This window comes from Callithrix jacchus, chromosome 21 (assembly GCF_049354715.1).
Source record: "Callithrix jacchus isolate 240 chromosome 21, calJac240_pri, whole genome shotgun sequence".
Classification (NCBI taxonomy): domain Eukaryota; kingdom Metazoa; phylum Chordata; class Mammalia; order Primates; family Cebidae; genus Callithrix; species Callithrix jacchus.
The window spans coordinates 48,532,451-48,545,202 of record NC_133522.1 but is presented as its reverse complement, the minus strand read 5'-3'; the positions used below and the strand labels follow the sequence as shown (position 1 = coordinate 48,545,202).

Genomic DNA, 12,752 nt, shown 5'->3' with positions numbered 1-12,752 from the left:
AACCTCTGCCTCCGCAGTTAAAGTGATTCTCCTGCCTTAGCCTCCAGAATAGCAGGGGTTATAGGCGTGTGCTACCACCCTGGCTAATTTTTGTATTTTTAGCAAAGATCGGGTTTCACCATGATGGCCAAACTGGTCTTGAACTCCTTACCTCAAGTGATCCTCCCGCCTTGGCCTCCCGAAGTGCTGGGATTACAGGCATGAGCCACCGCCCGGCCTTTATGTGCTCTTTCGTTAGAAGAAAGCCACTCACTGACAGGCAGGTGACAAGCAGGGTGGCTGTCTCCGGACTGCGCTGTCCGGAGCCTGAACCACCAGCCTTTCTTTTAGAGAAACAAAGCTCATAGCCGCAGCCCATCTGGAAAGAAAAGCCCTCCCCAGGCCCGGCCGCCCGTGGCGCCAGCGCAGACCCTACCTGCTGCTTCTGGCCGCCAGCTCCTCCCTCATCTTCTTAATGTCACTCTTGCATTTCTCAATCTCCACCACTTTTAGTCCTTCCACTGGTGACAGAGAGAGACAGCAAGGGCATTACCATGGACGAATGTGGACGATCTCTCAAGGCTGGTACCTAAGGGCTCCCTGTGGCTCCTGGGGAGGCAAATGGCTCAGGGCGGAGGTTCCCCACTCCTGCCCTGGGTGCTGAGATTCAGGTTTTCCCCGGACCTCCCCACTTAGCTCAGCCACATCTGACTCTAAGCACGCAGGCATGTGCTGTGGCCAGGGCTGCACCACTGCATCCCTCTGTGCCGTTCCCAGAGGGCAGAAGCCCCTCCCCACTCTCCACTCCCTGAATCTCAACTCTGGCACCCACTTTTTGCTCCATACCCTAAGCACCAGCTGAAGACACAGGACAGCTGGGCGCAGTGGCTCAAGCCTGTAATCCTAGCACTTTGGGAGGCTGAGGTGGGTGGATCACCTGAGGTCAGGAGTTCAAGACCAGCCTGGCCATCATGGTGAGACCCCATCTTAAAAAAAAAAAAAAAAGACATGGGACAAAGAAGTCTTTTATCCCAAAAAGAAAAGGGGGAAGAGGTGGCGCCAGAGCATTAACATGCAGGGAGGCAAAGCTTCTCAGCGAGGATTACGGTCTCATTAGGGGAAAGCTTTTCATTGTGACGTTGTTCCAGAGCAGTTCACCAGGAGAAGCTGCTGACTTGAAACAGGAGAGAAACAGGCAAGGCTGAGGATCAGCAGAACTTGGGCGCTGTCACATTCCTGGCGTGGAAACCGCCTTTGCGAAAGTATGACCGAGGCAGAGAAACGGCTCTAACTTAACCGATTCCATCTTGCTTCTAACCTCCAGCTGTCTTTGATCCTTCCTCTGGGAGAAACTTAGTTTAAACAAAGATGGTAACAGCCCTTTCCCAAAGCAGCCTGGGGACGAGACTAACATTAGCCAAAGGATTAGAAGTGATGGTTTCGGAGTCATGCAGCTGGAGGCTACAAGATGCTGACCCTCCCTAAACGCTCCTAAGATCAGGGCTTGAGACATTTTGCACTTATCAGCTGGCCCCACCCACATCCATAAACGGACTCTTCTGATCTTGTCGCCCCCACTCTGGAACTGACTCAGTGCAAGAAGACAGCTTCAACTCCCTACGATTTAATCCCTGACCAATCAGCACTCCTGGCTCACTGGCTTCCCCCCTCGCACCAAGTTATCCTTAAAAACTGCTCCCTGAATGCCTGTGGAGACCGATTTGAGGACTAAAACTCTGCTCTCCCACGCAGCTCGCTCTGGGTGAATGACTCTTTATCGCAGTTTCCGAGTCTGATGAATCTGCTCTGTCTACACAGCAGGCAAGGTGAACCCCTGGGGCGGTTACAGAGTCCCACTGCAAAGGTGTGCCTCAACAGTTAGGATACTATTTTTTTTTTTTTCTTTTTTTTTTTCGAGACAGGGAGTTTCGCTCTTGTTACCCAGGCTGGAGTGCAATGGCGCGATCTCGGCTCACCGCAACCTCCGCCTCCTGGGTTCAGGCAATTCTCCTGCCTCAGCCTCCTGAGTAGCTGGGATTACAGGCGCGCACCACCATGCCCAGCTAATTTTTTGTATTTTTAGTAGAGACGGGGTTTCACCATGTTGACCAGGATGGTCTCGATCTGTTGACCTCGTGATCCACCCGCCTCGGCCTCCCAAAGTGCTGGGATTACAGGCGTGAGCCACCGCGCCCAGCCTAGGGTACTATTTTTCAACCAAACTGGAGCTTCTGCCTCCAAGAGAATGTTAAACTTCAAGATATTCACCCTTGGCTGATTCCATGCTTAGCTCAGAAATGCTCTGTGAAGCAAGCAGCTTTGTGAGGCTTTTCAATTAGAGTACTAAGAAATAAAAAAGAGTAGCTTTGTTACTTTGTAATCACACCTCAATTTTTATGCAAAAGGATACTCCCACGATAGCACTCCATTCCCCTTTTCATGAAGTCTGGCTCTTTGAATAACTGCTGAAGATAAAAAGCCAATGATTTCTAAAGGAAAAGCCAATCAACTCAGAGCCTCTGGCTAGTTTGTAACAATTCCTTCCCACCCCAAGGAAGTACTGTGGCTCCAGAAAGAAATTCTCCTAGGGCAGTGCCCAGGGCAGCCTGGCTGGAATCAGCCTCCTGGGTGCGTGTTGGGGCATTTCCAGGGTCAGGGATCAAGGAGGGGCATGGCTTCTTGGGACACTGCTTCTTTCTGCCCAGAGGGGCAGGGAATCCGGAGGGTGAGATGTTTGGATCTGGTCGTGCTGATGTGCTTCTGTGCCATGGAAGCTTTCTCTGCTCTTCTACCCAACAGCAAGAGGATGTGGGTCATGAAGTGCATGTGGCTGGAGCTGGTGTGGTCGCTGTCCTGATGGCGGCGTCCGGATGAGCTGCTGCTGGGGAAGCACAGGGTTCCTGAGGTCGGGACGTTTGGGTCCAACCACTAGGAGTCCACAATCTCCTTTGGAGCGGGGTCTCCGTTCTCTCAAGCATCACCCCAAGGAAGCTGATGGATGCCGCAGGATGTCTTCTGAGAAAAGGCACCCAAGAGCCCATTCTGGGTTTGCATGTGGACTGGGAGGCCCAACGTGGCCTCCAAGGGTACGCCTGGGCCTTGTCTACACTTCAGGATCCCATCCACGTCCTGTGGGTTTGCCATTTGGACGCTAAGGTGGGCAAATAGCCAGTTCAACATCAGTGGCAGGAAAGGAGCTCCGTGTGGTTCACACGTGGAAGGTGGCACGTGTTGAAAGTGAGTAGATCTGGGGAGAGTTGGGCAGGTGGTGTGGACTGCTCACAGGGCAGCTGCGCCCTCTGTCCAAGGTCCTGGTCCACTTACTATGTCTTAAATGTCATTTTCCTGAATATAAAAATATCCTATGATCCTTGTAGGAAAGGTGTTAATGTGTGTCCTTCCAGGCCTTCTGCCCTCTCCCGTGCCTTCTAAATATTCATCCTGTCTACCTGCCTATCTGTCTACCTCTGTACTACCTATTTACCACTCACTCACTCACTGTCTGTCCATCCATTCATCTGTCTATCTATCCAGTCATTTACCTTCTATCCATTCTTTTATCTATCTACTGTCTTCTACCTATCCATTCATCCATCTGTGCATCTGTCTCTCCATCCATGTATCCATCTTTCTATCCATCCACCCACCCACCCATCTATCCATTCATCCTATGTATGTGTCTACCTATGTTCTATTTATCCATCCTATTTATTGTTCTATTCATGCTCTGTGTCCATCCATTCTATTTATCTACCTATTTTCATTTCTTTTTTTCTCTCATTTAAAAAAGACAAATTCTTTATTTAAATCAACAAACTCATCTTCCTAAAGCCCCAGAGCATGGTAGACAGCCCTCCCTCTCCATCCCCTCACCCCACCCCTTAGCCACAGTGAGGGGAATGGAAAATGAGAAGCCGTGAGGGCCTCTGCCAGGGAAGGCTGCCCCAGATGTGTGGTGAGCACAGTCAGTGCAGCTGTGGCTGGGGCAGCAGCTGCCACAGGCTCCTCCCTATAAATTAAGTTCCCTCAGCCACAGCTGTGGGAGAAGCAGCTTGTAGAAGCAAGGCAAGTCCAGCATCAGAAAGCAGAGGCAGCATCACTGATGCCCAGCCATGGATGGATGGAGGGCACAGAGCTCAGGGACAGAGCAGGCCAGGAGGAAGGAGAGGCATAGTGGTGGGGGTGCTGAGGCCCCTTCATTTTGGTCCCAGGGGAAAAGAAGAGCCCAGTTGGTCCAGTTTTGATGGGTATGGGGTAGGGAATGTATTAGCTGGGGGGAGGGGCTGCCAACAGGCACCCCAGAGGTGACAGGAGAGGCTGAACTCCCTCCCTAACGGAAGGGAGCTCGAGAGCTCTGGGGCTCTCTGGGAATGTCACTGCTAAAATATATATCTACATATATATTAACCATTCATGGGAGGGCAGGGGCAAGGCCTGGGGTGAGGTCAGAGGATCTGGCCTGGCATCCTGTAGCCTGTCATGCGGTTGGTGCCCATCTGTAACCTGATCACGTTCCTGCCCTCTTGCAGCTGGTTGTCCGAGAAGTTCCGAGGATTCTCCTTGGATTTCTTAGGGAACCAATTGGGATCCCCAGAGAAGAGCCCATCATCCTGGGCTACCGCCAGCCACCCAGATTCATCAGTGTCTGCTGCACACAGGCCATGTTCTTTCCTTCCCAGAGGTCCACGGTTTGGAAGATGTCGGCGGTGCTAATGCCACAGCCCTCAGCTGCCTGCAGGAACTGAGACCTCTGCTCCGTCTGCTTGAAGGCCATGGTGGAGGCCTGGATCTTCTTTACAGGGGCCTGCCCCTCGGGTGCAGTGCATTAATGAGCTCACATAGCACCGTGCCATCCTTGAGCCAGTTCTGGAAGTTCTCCCACCCAGGCTGGGGCCGGCCCACATCCTTTGGGCACTGGGTGGTGATCCACTGGATCAGGATCTGCTCCAGGTCTGCGTCGTGTTGCTTTTCAATGTTCTGCTGCACCTCCCGGCTCAGGCCATATGCAGGTCCCCTGTTGGCCATTCCAGTGGGTGGCAGTGGCTGTGGGGAGCGTTCGAGCGGGCTGGAGAGATGCGCCTATCCTCATTTCTTTCTTTCGTTTTTTTTTTTCTTTTTGAGACACAGTCTTGCTCTGTCACTCAGGCTGCAGTGCAGTGGAACAATCACAGGTCACTGCAACCTTCACCTCCCAGGCTCAAATGATCCTCCCACTTCAGCCTCCTGAGTAGCAGGAACTAAAAGGGTACACCACCACACCTGGCTGATTTTCGTATTTTTTGTAGAGATGAGGTTTCACCATGTCGCCCAGGATGGTCTTGAACTCCCGGACTAAAGTGATCCTCCTGCCTTAGTCTCCCACAGGGTTGGGATTACAGGTATGAGCCCTCATCCAGCCTCTACCTATCTTTCTATTTATCCATCGTATCTATGTATCTATTTGTGTATGTATGTATCTATCTATCTATCATCTATCCATGCTTTCTGTGTCTATGTATCTATATATCTATATTAATTTTAAAAAATAAAATTCGGTGTATTTTCTAACTGGCCCATTTCACTCATCAGGAGGTTACGGGCCTTCCCTATATCAATGGCTGGCATCCCAGCTCACATTTTTCTTTTTCTCCCTTGAAGAAAATGTTTACTTATCATACTGAGCAGGATAAATAAATACCAAGGACTTCATGTCAGTTCAGATCACATTTTTGCTGCTAAATGAGTTTGCAACAGATCTATACTCCGCCCCATGTGCACACAAGGCTCCGTTTTAAGCTGGCTCATGGTTTGTGATGTGAGCATGGTTTGATTGACAGTGCAGCCCACTGAGATCTGCCTCCCTGGCTACTATTGGGATGGTATTAAAATCACACCTCTCGGGTGACGCAGCACAGCATCCCTAGCAGGAATCCCAGAGATGCAGAATTTGTGGCAGTTAAGTTTCTGAAAAGGCTGTTGGCAAGTAAATGGATAGTGGGTAACAAGATGGCAAAAGCTGTGCCTTCCTCAACGCAGAGAAAACAAGATGCCGTGAATGGCGGGGCTGGGTTGGAGGTCTGCGGGAGGAGGCAGAGGTGAGCATGCGGCGGATGTGGGTGCCTGTGTCCCTGGGGGTCCTGCCTCCTCACTCCCTGGCCTTTCTAGGATGCCAGGCTGCTGTGGGGAAGATTCCACAGCTCCCCTCATTGACCCATTCCCACCCCTGCTCCACCTCAACCCAGAGGGAGGAGCAGGCGGGTCCTGAGGGGTGTGGGGCCTTGAGTTGAGAGGTCTACACAGACAGCAGCAGGATCAGGGAGCCTGGACGTCAGCTCTGCCCATCCTGACCCCCTCCTCTGCCTTCAAAAGCTGAAGGTAGGCAGACACTGACCACACACCCCAAACCGAAGCAGAGGCTCCTTGGCCCACTCCGCCCTGCTGGGGGCTGGCAGTCCAGCCCACAACTGCCCGTTATTCCCGCTGACCAGGTGCGGACCCTAGGATATGCTGGTGTGGGGGCCAGGATCATCTGGAAACCCTGGCCTGTCCTCTTAAAAGGGCTTTAAGCCAGGCATGGTGGCCCACGCCTGTAACCCCAGCACTTTGGGAGGCCAAGGAGGGTGGATCACCTAAGGTCAGGAGTTTGAGACCAGCTTGTCCAACCAACATGACAAAACCCCGTCTCTACTAAAAATACAAAAATTAGCTAGGCATGTTTGCAGGCTGCCGTAATCTCAGCTACGGGGGGGCTGAGGCAGGAGAATCACTTGAACCTGGTAGGCGGAGATTGCAGTGAGCTGAGATCACGTCACTGCCCTCCAGCCTCGTTGACAGAGCGAGACTCCGTCTCAGAAAAAAAAAAAAAAAAAAAAAAAAAAGACTTTAAAAGAGATTTTTGTGAGCTTACACAAGTCCCAGGCCACCTGCAGGAAAAGCTCTAAGAGGGATTTTCTGAGAGATGCCGGCTTTGGGGGAAGCGGGCTGGTGGGTTGGGAGAGCTGGGCCACGCTCAGCAGGTCCTGTGCTGTGCTCCTTCCCCAGCCTCAAAGCGCTGGGCAAGAGGCCGAGAATCTGGCAGGCCCTTTGGCTGCAGAGCTAGTGAAAGTTGTTTAAAGACATGTATGAATAGAGCTGTGTTTCAACACTTCCTCCCTAAAGAGCCCGTGGAGCGCACACTTCCTGAGTGACAGTGAACAGCAAGGCTTGCTTCTAGCATCCAGGCTTCCGGGCTGTTTGGATGCCCCCATCCTTCCCTCCGGGTTAAACTTTGTCCCAGGCTGTCAGCTCCTGTCCTGGCCCAGCTTAGGTTCTGCTCCAAGCCCAGAGCTCTGGGACAAAGGGTGGATGGAGCAGAGCTGCCCTGTGTCCTGGCCACAAACCAGGAAGGAAGGGAGTAAAGGGCCTGGCTTTAAAATCTCTTTTTAATGGTTCACCTCCAGTCAGGACGTGAAGGGAGGGGCCTGGGTGTTCTGTTTACGAAATAGTTTTAACCTAAGGGAAATCCCAGATTGCTGGAACAAGGCTAAATTTTTTATATCAAAAGGAAGAAGAGCTTTGAAAGTCAATGAAGAGAAATGAAGACATTTATATTCGATTCAGAGGAATTATACATTTAAGAAGAAGCGGGAAATGCCATTTGAGACAAGTCCGCCACAACGCAATATGGCTTTAAGGTGGCCAGTTCTAGTGGATGAGTCCCCTAACTCAAGAAGCAGAAAACAGTTTGGCCAGGCATGGTGGCTCCTGCCTATAATCCTAACACTTTGGGAGGCTGAGGTGGGTAGATCTCTTGAGGTCAGGAGTTCAAGACCAGCCTGGCCAACATGGCAAAACCCCGTCTCTGCTAAAAATACAAAAATTAGTATTTTTATGGTGGCGGGCACCTATAATCTCAGCTACTCAGGAGCCTGAGGCAGGAGAATTGCTTGAACCCTGGGGTGGAGGGTATAGTGAGCCAAAATAGCGCCACTTCACTCAGCCTGGGTGAAAGAGTGAAACTCCTTCTCAAAAAATAAACAAACAAACAAAAACAGCTCACAGCAGCTCATGTATAGCAGAAGCTGTGTGCATGTGTGTGTATGTGATCATATGTATGAATGTATCTGCATGTGCCTGGGTGTTTGCACATGTGTGCAGTGACAGCCTGACATGTCTGTGTGATTTCACATGTGTATATGTGAGTACATGTGCACCTTTCTCTGTGTGATTACACGTGCACGTACATATGTAGATGGGAGCATCTGCCTCTAGCCCTGGCCCTGCTCCTGGCCGCCTTCCCCATCTGGCTAGCTTCTGGCAGCCATGCAGGGTTGGGACTGACCTTCTGAGAAGCTGGCCATGTGCTTCCCCAGTGGCCTGTGTGAGAGGCTCACGTGCAGGCCCTCTCCTCAAAAGGACTTTCCCTTTCCGCCCTCCAAGCTTCCTCGAATGTCGGGGTATGCGCATCTTTGGGTGAAGGTTCTGCTGCCCTCGAAATCTCTCTGGAACTCAAACTCCCTGCGTTCAGCACACGTGCAGTGTCCTGGCCACCTCCTGCTAAAGCAGACCTGCTGGAGAGTGGGGGGCTGTCAGCCAGAAGTGCCCGGGAGGATGAACCCAAAGCCTGGCACAGCTGCCCCCTGGAGTCGGGGTATGAGCTGCACGTGGGGCGAGGAGGCCAGTCAGGGGGACTGCAGCGAGGCTCCCCCAACCTTGCCCAGGCCCTTCCCTGTCCTGCACAACCCCTAGACTGTTCTCCTTCCCTACTCCTTGGAGAGGTGAGCTTCAATCCCATGTCTGCAGTCCTAGGCCTCCGGTGCTAGAAATCAGTACGACTAGTAACGCCTGCGTTTACCTGCAGAAGCACCAGTAATTCTGGTCTGTGCAGTGAGCCTGAGCGCGGGGGGTGAAGAGTGGGGTCCTCTTCTAGGCTGTCTGTGTGCATTTACTGAGGGCCCTGTGGGAAGATGCCTTCCTTCTGAGACGTTAGCAATTTTGGAGAATTTTGCAGCTAGAACAGGCTAGAGGGGAAGCTCCTCTGGGCCTTCAGTCACCTGCCACTTGGAGGCAAAATAGGAACAGTTTTCTTTTGGGTTGGTGGTTATTCTGCAGGGGCAGTTACTCGAAGCCACGCAAGGTTACTAAATATCATGTTGGGAGGCAGCATCATTCTCTTTAAGAGTTTTAAGAGTTACCGCATGGGCCTTTCAACTTGCCTGTTTGCACTTTCCGGGAAAAGCGCATGGTGGGAGCTGGCACTAGCTTCTGGGCGGGGCACAGGAGATTGGGGGGAACGCTGAGGAAAAGCCCAGGCGCTGGAGAGAAAAGGAAAGGGGAGAGGCACCTGCTGCCCTCGGGCATCTGCATGCTGGCCTGTGGTGACTGTGCAGCTTTCTGCATCTGTAAAGGTGGGTGACGACTCCGCACTAAGGCTTTTTTGCCCTCTTTGGCTCAAACCCTACCCAAGTCTGGAGAATCCCCTGTGACATGGGCTTGGTGGAGAGCTGAGCCAGCCTCCCAGTGCAGACGATGGAAGGGCAGATGCTTGCTGCGGTGGGTTGAATTGTGTCCCCCTAGAAAGATCTGGTCACAGCCTACTCCCTGGACTTGTGAATGAATGGGCCCTGACTTAGAAAAAGGTCTGCACAGATATAATCCTTCAGGGATCTTGAGATGGGCCCACCCTAGATTTAGGTGGTCTCAAAATTCAAAGAGAGGCATCTTTATAAGACCTGGCAGAGAGAGCTTGGTGACACGGAGACACGGGAGAATGCCATCACGTGACGACACAGGCAGAGATTAGAGCGATGCAGTGTACGGAGCTCAGGAGTGGCAAAGATTGCTGGCAGCCACGTGGGTCTGAGAGAGAGACATGGAACCAGCGCCCCTCACAGCCTCCAGAAGGAGCCAGGCCTGCTTGTTCACGCCTTGATTTCAGACTTCTGGCCTGCAGAGCTGCGAGAGAACCCGTTTTTGTTGCTTAAGGTTCCCGGTCTGTGGGGCTTTGTGCAGCAGCCTCAGGACACTCACAGCCTCCCTTGGTCGGGCCTGCCTTGTAGCTAGACCGTTGGCGCATGGTCTGGCTCTGTCTAGATTTTTTTTTTTTAAAGACGGGGTTTCCCCATGTTGGTCAGGCTGATCTTGGACTCCCCATCACAGGTGATCCACCAGCCTTGGCCTCCAAAGTGCTTGGATTACAGGCGTGAGCCACCACGCCCGGCCCTCTGTCTAGATTTTTAACCTGTAGCCAGTGACATGGAGGAGCAGCCTGATGCCTGCATAGGTGGCTATGGAGCCTCGAGGAGGGGGCCTAGGTCCAGAGTGAGGAGTGCAGGGGAGCTGGTGTGCATCTGGGATTCAGAGACGGCAGCACCGGCATCTGCACAGCTGAGCTCTGCACGGGATTTGGGCAATTGTTGCTGCACAGCTCCAAGCCCTCCTGGGGATCCCGGGAGCTTCCCAAAATCCTTTAGGAAAAATGTCCTTTCCCGCTGAAAGCAGCCGCGATCAGTTCCTGTTGCGTGCAGCTGCTGCTTTGTAACCTGTGTTATTAAGGAACCCTCACGGAGTGCCTGGTCCTCTTCGGCAGGTGTGCAGGAAGGTAACTCATCCCGGATGGGCGAGTAGCAGGCAGCCAGAGCGGCCCAGCCAGGACCCTGGGTGCCAGTCCCAGTTTTGTTTTCTAATTTGCTGAGTGAACTTGAGGTTACTTAACCCCTCTGTGGCTGCCCCGTCGACAACGGGGAAAATGAAACCATGGTGAAGATCCGGTGACCACACGCTTTTTAAAAAACGTCAACACACTTGGAAAAGTGTAAATCTGACTGTGCAAATCATGTTTCTGCTAATTTAGATGAGTCCGTTTTTACATGATCCTGATGGCTTTTCTTGAACATTTACAAGCAACACAAGCAAAATAGGAAAAGCCACATTTAGTTGGGTGTGGTGGCTCATGCCTGTAATCTAGCATTTTAGGAGACTGAGGTGGGTGGATCACCTGTGGTCAGGAGTTCGAGACCAGGCTAACCCACATATAGTGAAACCATCTGTACTAAAAAATACAAAATTAGCTGGACGTGGTGGTGGGTGCCTGTAATCCCAGCTACTTGGGAGGCTGAGGTGGGAGAATCACTTGAATCCAGGAGGCAGAGGTTGTAGTGAGCCAAGATTGCACTATTGCCCTCCAGCCTGGGCAACAAAGCAAGACTCTGTCAGGGAGCAAGGAAAGGAGGGAGGGAAGGAGGGAGGGAGGGAGGGAACGAGGGAGGGAGGGAGGGAAACAGAAAAAGCAACATTGAGTCAATCAGGCAGATGTTTTTTGGTGACTCTGCAACCCTCGATGGATGGCCTCCTGTCTGGATTGTTTCTTTAGTCCCTCAGTTGGTAAATACGGTGCCTGTTTATTTAGTCCCTCGGTTGGTAAATACGGTGCCTGTTTATTTAGTCCCTCAGTTGGTAAACACGGTGCCTGTTAATCATTAACATTTCCTGTGGTTAACAAAGAGTTCACTTGTCGCAGTGAGTTAAACACAGACTTGTGAGGCCTGTAGAATTCAAGCGTTGATCCTGATATTATGGACGACGACAAAAGGGATGGGTGACTTGAAGTTGTTTTCTTCCCAGGATTTGAGCTTTTCAGTCATTGAATCAGGACTTGAACCGACACTCCGTGGCTCCCTAGTCCTTCTTCTGGTTTTCTTTGGTGCTGATGGGAGGCTGTGTTAGGCTGCTCTTCTGCTGCTGTTAAGAGAGCCCCGAGGCTGGGCAATTTATAAAGAAAAGAGGTTCGATGGGCTCCCGGTTCTGTGGGCTCTACGGGAAGCCTGGTGCTCGCATCTGCTCGGCTTCTGGGGGAGCCTCCAGAAGTGTCCAATCACGGTGGAAGGCGACAGGGAAGCAGGAGGGTAGAGAGGTGCCACACGCTTTTAAACAAACGGATCTTGCGAGAACTCAGTGCCTCGAGGACAGCACCGCGCCATTCAGGAGGATCTGCCCTGCTGACCCAAACCCTCCCACCTGGTTCCACCCCCAACACTGCGAATGACATTTCAACATGAGATTTGGAGGGGACGCACATCCAGACTGTATCAGAAACCAGATATAACAACTTAGTAGAAAATTCCAAAACTGTGACCCACAGGGTGCAGCTCAGTGTGCAAAGAATGTCTTCATCTTCGCAAAAAGAGACACAGACAAGGCCAGGCACGTGGCTCACGCCTGTTATCCCAGCACTTTGGGAGACAGAGGCAGGCGGATCACCTGAGGTCGGGAGTACAAGGCCAGCCTGACCAACATGGAGAAACCCCGTCTCTACTTAAAAAATACAAAATTAGGTGGGTGTGGTGGTGCACACCTGTAATCCCAGCTACTCGGGAGGCTGAGGCAAGGAGAATTGCTTGAACCTGGGAGAAGGAGGTTGCGGTGAGCCGAGATCCTGCATTGCACTCCAGCCTGGGCAACAAGAGTGAAACTCTTCTCTCAAAAAAAAAAAAAAAAAAAAAAAAAGAGAGACAGACAAGATACTCAGCAGAGGTTCTCAGAGGGGCTAAGCGTGGGGGGAGGGGGGGTTTCGTGCATTCATTTTTACTCTTTGGGGCTGAAAGAATGCTTTATACCATGAGCTGCGTTTCTTTTAAAATAGAAATAAAATGCGTAGTCACTGTGCTAGCCTCTGTTAACGTCAAAGGTAATTTCCAAGCATTTCAGAGAAAAGACATTCGCATTTACCTCCAGCACTGAACTCCTCCCTGTTCCAAGTGTTTGATTTTAATAGAGGTGAAAGGACAGAAGCAAAAAGGAAACAAAAACCTCACTCA

The 12,752-nt window shown here is 51.7% G+C and overlaps 1 protein-coding gene and 1 pseudogene across 7 annotated transcripts in view; both read right to left on the bottom strand.

The window, feature by feature from the left end:
* PDE9A (phosphodiesterase 9A) overlaps positions 1–12,752 on the bottom strand; it is a 116,993-nt gene that overhangs the window by 32,596 nt on the left and 71,645 nt on the right. For 4 of the 6 annotated variants that reach the window (XM_035283208.3, XM_035283211.3, XM_035283212.3 and 1 more), the window contains one exon: positions 416–500. The exons of the other annotated variants lie outside the window; for them this stretch is intronic. In XM_035283208.3, coding sequence (XP_035139099.1) covers positions 416–500 — 85 coding nt within the window. The remainder of the gene's footprint in view (positions 1–415; positions 501–12,752) is intronic. 6 annotated transcript variants of the gene reach the window in all.
* LOC128930333 (transgelin-2 pseudogene) lies at positions 2,351–12,743 on the bottom strand (annotated as a pseudogene). Its single transcript, XR_008478262.2, has one exon. The product of XR_008478262.2 is annotated as a transgelin-2 pseudogene (transcript).